The 5,537-nt window shown below is 27.4% G+C and overlaps 1 protein-coding gene across 2 annotated transcripts; it reads left to right on the plus strand.

Annotated features, from left to right (window-relative positions):
• The first annotated feature begins 418 nt into the window (after positions 1–418).
• LOC128965348 (collagen alpha-1(XV) chain-like) lies at positions 419–5,132 on the plus strand. Of its 2 annotated transcripts, XM_054312022.1 has the most exons (18): positions 419–596; positions 657–741; positions 1,204–1,232; positions 2,339–2,437; positions 2,505–2,667; positions 2,734–2,762; positions 2,836–2,943; positions 2,993–3,115; positions 3,177–3,315; positions 3,412–3,471; positions 3,545–3,642; positions 3,706–3,831; positions 3,983–4,024; positions 4,096–4,176; positions 4,244–4,261; positions 4,377–4,571; positions 4,647–4,762; positions 4,832–5,132. In XM_054312022.1, the coding sequence occupies exons 1-18, from the start codon at positions 450–452 to the stop codon at positions 5,091–5,093; spliced, it is 1,920 nt and encodes a 639-aa protein (XP_054167997.1). In that variant the 5' UTR covers positions 419–449; the 3' UTR covers positions 5,094–5,132. The 2 variants fall into 2 exon arrangements, with proteins under 2 accessions (XP_054167997.1, XP_054167998.1); XM_054312023.1 differs by lacking the exon at positions 4,244–4,261.
• The last annotated feature ends 405 nt before the right edge of the window (positions 5,133–5,537 follow it).

Genomic DNA, 5,537 nt, shown 5'->3' on the forward strand with positions numbered 1-5,537 from the left:
GATTGAATATTTACTAAATAATATAATATTGTATGTAATGGTCATTGTGGTGATTGAGTTTGTAGTACAGTAGTAGTGATCAATTGGTCAAACATAGGGACCCAACATTTGGATGGCTTGTACTGAGTGTTGGTGTGACTCGAGGGGCGCTATTGTTGTGTTTGTGTTAGAAAATAAAGAGAAAGTGATACACGAGTTGTGTGTATATAGAGAAAGCAATTGTATATAATTTATCTGACATTTACTATACGTTTATTGCATTACTTTAGCGCAAACTTCTCTTAACATGACTTGACTTCAAGCAGTTTCAGCTCAAGTCATACAAGAAGTTTGTATAGAGTTTGTCCTCATTTATAGTTTACATCATTTTGTAGTCATTTAGTTATCAAATTGCTATTCAAAAATCCATATCATAACTGATATTACAAGTCATTTGTTTAATTAAAACTATGGGTTATTATGTTTATATGAGTGTCAAACTAGTGCTTCAAATAAACTTTATTATCATTTTGTTTCACTTATATAATTGTGATTCATTTGGAAGTGGAGATTATGACGAGGGGTTCCTCCATAATGTCGAACAAACAGATCAAAAGGTACAACATTTTAGTGATTCAAACATTGATTACAATTTAATCGTTAAATTCAATGTCCAGTTCTCTACTGTCAGTATTATTGATCCGAAGGAACAAATCATCGATGACTTCGGCGTCGATAAGCCTCGTGTCGACACTGATCCAGGTTTTGATTATTATTATTATTATTATTATTATTTCTCTTTCTATTGTTTTGTTGTATTTATTTACAAAATATTTTATTACATTTTTTGCAAATTTAAAAACTTAATAATATATTCAGTATTTTATTACACAATAAGCTAATATTAATATAATACTATTGATAATATGATAAGCAGAGCCTCCCCAACCCCTCCCTAAAGAAAACATTTTTTTCAGATAGTATAATAACTTATAATATAATGTTATAATAACTTCTATTTAAATATTGAATTATTCATTAATTTTATAATCAAATAATCATCAATTTAATTGCTTATTTGAATTTTGACTAATAGCTGTTAATATTGTTAGATACTATAGAATAAAACATTTTATTATTTGAATTAATTCAAGGATAATATATTGTAAAGAATTTTTTTAATGCAATTTTCTAGATTTAAAAAAACTTTATTATTATTTTTAGACACTATCGGTGAGAAATCAACACTTGAAGTGAGTATTTTCATGAATATTATTATTTATTTTACAAGTTATTAGATGTCATATCATAGATAATAAATTACTACTTTTTTAAACAATACTTGTATTTATGTTAATAAATCAATCTTTATTATGAGTTCATGTTTTAATGTGAAATTTATTAAACTAAAAAATAAAAAGTATTTTATCAATTTTTCGATCAAAATTACATATTTTATCGATTTTCCAATTAATATTAATATTTTTTATTAAGTTTACAAATTGTATACATTTAACAGTTAAACACATAGTTATAAATATGTTATAAATAGAGTTTAGTATTTATTTTAAGAGTAGCTCTAATATAGTAAAACTTTGCCATAAATAGTAAATACATTATTATTTAAATAAACACTAAAAACATTTTATTGTAATATAAATCTTATAATATTATACATTTTAAATATATATATACGGGTATATATGAGTTAAAATGATATTTTTATAAAGATTTTCATAATTTACAGACTTTTGATATAGACTATTGACCTTTATATACAGTATATACAAATATACAAAATTCAAACAAATATGTATAAAAATTATGAAAATATTAACTCAATCAAAAAAAAAAGAAAAAATAAATAAATATCTCAACACTGTTGAAGATTTTAGCAAATATTGTACTTTTAATACAAAATTTATTTTTAAAAAGTCAATTGCATAGTATAAACTTGGCATAATTCAACAGTTTATTAACTCAATAAAAATATTTTTTCATTTTTATTTATTAATAATGTTAAATTATTTTTAATTTTTACTAATTATTTTTGCAAAGTATTTACCAAATCGAGGCTATATTATAATATACAATATATAATAAGAAATTATTAACAAGATTTAAATATTTATATACCGTAATTATAATATGTTTATTTATAGATAAAAATAATTAACTTTTAAATAAATTATAAATCTATCATAATATTTGATGGATCGATAGCTCACTAAACACACTTTATTTACAAATTTTCTAAACTATTCATTATATAGTTAATGCAAATTTAGTTGACGAGTAAATTGTAATCTTTAAATAAAAATACAATAAAATACTACAATAAAACTAACAATAAATTTAGGATAAAAAACCAGACATCACATCACCTGAAATCATAACAATTAAAGGCGAAAGAGGAGAAAAGGGTGAAAAAGGAGATACAGGGGAAAGGGGTCAAAAGGTATGACATGAAAACAATAAAATTATTTTAAAATTGTCACAAAAGAAATCTCTATTATAACTGTAAGGGTGAGTGTGTTTATAGTGAAGACATGCGATTATTTTATGAGACATCGACCTCCAGCTCAGTGATCAACACATGTCAGTGCAATATAAGTGAAATTATTTCCAATCCACAAGTTAGAGGTCAAAAAGGAGATATGGGTCCCATTGGACCTCCTGGACCACCAGGTTTGAGCAAACATTAGTTTTTCAAATAATTATAATTGAATTTTATTGCAAAATACTTAACAATAGGACCTCCAGGAAGAGGTTCAACATTTGATGTAAGCGTTTAACTTATTGACAATAAAAAGAGTAATAAATACTTTACTGAATACTTGAATGGCTTAACTATAGCCTGATATGTCTTCTCGGTTTTACGGACCCGGAAGTGATTCGTTTTCTTATTTAACACGAGTTGGAGAACCTGGTCCTCGAGGTCTTCCCGGACATAAAGGAGACAAAGTATTATTATTTTGTAAACTAAATAAAATTTATTAATTTTTCCACAAAGGGTGAGCCCGGCATTGGAATGAGAGGTGAGCAGGGTGAAAGGGGCAAAAAAGGAAAACCAGGAAAACATGGTCTTTCAGGACAACCGGGGCCTATGGGTCCTCCCGGAGAGATTGGATTTCCCGTATTATTACATTAATTTTTTTTAATTTAGGGACTTTTAACTTAATTTGACTTAACTTAAGGGTAAACCCGGATTAAAAGGTGATCAAGGAGAACATGGTCAACCTGGACTACCAGGTTTACCAGGACCCCCGGGACCACCCGGACCTCCCGGTGAATCACCAATTGATTGGTATGATAACACTATTAGCAATACTAGAGGTTTGTGATGTTAGTGTTTTTAACTGTTAAACTACATAATAATTTTGAAAAGTTGTCATAAATAACAAAAAATAAACAAACAATCCATTAAAATAGCTTACAGAGGAATCAAAGGTTCTGCACCACTATCGAGACATGAATCACATGTGCAAACGGGTATCACATTATATCAATAAATCAATAGACTTGATAACTCATTTTAATTTTATTTGTTTATTTATATTACAAGTCTATGTGGAGGGCCCTCCCGGACCTCGCGGTGAAAAGGGTGAAACGGGACATTCGGCTACTCCATCATTGAGTTCATCGCAACTTGTGGTTCCCGGAGTGAGTTATTTAAAAATAATATTTTAAGTTAACAAAAATAATATGTTTTATTTAAATTTAAAGGCTGTTTCATTCAAAGACATGGATTCACTAAAGAGGGCTATAGCTTACCCATTGGGAACGTTGGCCTTTATTAGTGATGAACAGGCTTTACTGATTCGTATGAACGGGGGCTGGCAGTATGTTCAGGTATGTCATATTACTATTATTTCAATAATAATCTAAAATCTAAATAAATAAATTATATTACGGTATATTGAATATTAAATTTTTGTTAAATTATATTACTATTTGTCTAATTTACATATATATAGTTTTATAATATTGTTATTATATATAGTTAGGATCTGTAGTTCATTCATCATCTGATTTCAATCAAATTGTATGTATTTATTAAATATACTGTATTTTATATTATTAACAAAACTTTTTATTTATTTTTTTTTTGTAAAGTCTGTGACAACAACCACATCTACGACAGCGTCTTCTCTATTGAACTCACAAATTGAAACTCTGTCTGAAAACTCAATGAGAGTAAGCATTGATTTGATATTATTATTAATAAAAATAGTTATTAAATTTGATATATTTGTATTACAAGCACCACAATCATAGAAAGGTATAATAATTTAACACAAAAATAATAAATTATACAATAATATGTTATTATCAATGAATAAATTATAAAATTTTAATTAAATTAGTTTGAATTAATTGAAAAAATTGTTAAACAGTTACGAATGGCATCACTGAATATCCCTCTTTCGGGTGATTTTCATGGCATTCGTGGCGCTGACTATGAGTGCTATCGTCAGTCAAGAAGAGCTAATATGAGGGGAACTTTCAGAGCGTTTGTCGCCTCAAGAGTGCAAAACTTAGATTCAATTGTTCGCTATAAGGACTCAAAGCTTCCTATTGTTAACATAAAAGTATATTTAACTTTGATTTAAATTTATTATAAAATAATTATTAACAGTTAATATATTTTACTTAAAATAAACCAGGGTGAAATATTATTTCACTCGTGGAAAGATATATTCACGGGTGCCGGTGCTCCCTTTCCATTTCCTCCAAAAATTTATAGTTTTGATGGAAGAAACGTATTAACTGACTATTCCTGGTATTAAAAACTGATTTAATTTTGAACTAATATACAATAGTTATAAATACTTATAAAATCTATGGATAGGCCACAGAAGCTTGTTTGGCACGGGGCTGACAGGTCAGGGGTTAGAAACAGTGAGGCATATTGTGATGCCTGGAACTCAAACAGTATGGGCAAAATGGGACTGGCCAGCTCACTCATCAGTGGCAAACTACTGGATCAGGAAAAGTATTCGTGTAATAATGCATTCATTGTACTCTGTATTGAAGCCACCAGTCCTGAGGACAGAAACAAGAGAAGCATTGATGACACCAACCGATCCAATATCACACAAATTGACGATTGATTCACTTAATTTAATTATTTTCATTTTTAATAATTATAACTGCCATCCATTTAATATGCAATCAATGCGACAATTTTATTATCTTATATTAACTATAAATCTAGTCAATGTATCATTAATTTTGTCATTTTTTGAAGTAAACTTTTATAAAGACAAACAGTTTATGCATGAATGTGCCAAATCTAATAGTATTTATATCATATATACTGTATATATATACAGTATATACATATGTGACACTTATAAATTAGAAATGGTTTTATACAATTTAATATTAACAAAATGAAATTAATTAGTTTATTAAAACTGTAAACTAACTTAAATTTTGTATATTCAGTAACAATATATAGCAGTTATTTATCATAATTAGCGCTTATCTATTGTAATGGTATTTATTGTCTATCCGTATCTTGTCTTATAAATATTATGTTTATATTTACTTAA

Source organism: Oppia nitens, unplaced genomic scaffold, assembly GCF_028296485.1.
Source record: "Oppia nitens isolate AA-2021 unplaced genomic scaffold, nextdenovo-longstitch-racon4-pilon3 scaffold17_pilon_pilon_pilon, whole genome shotgun sequence".
Taxonomy (NCBI): Eukaryota; Metazoa; Arthropoda; class Arachnida; order Sarcoptiformes; family Oppiidae; genus Oppia; species Oppia nitens.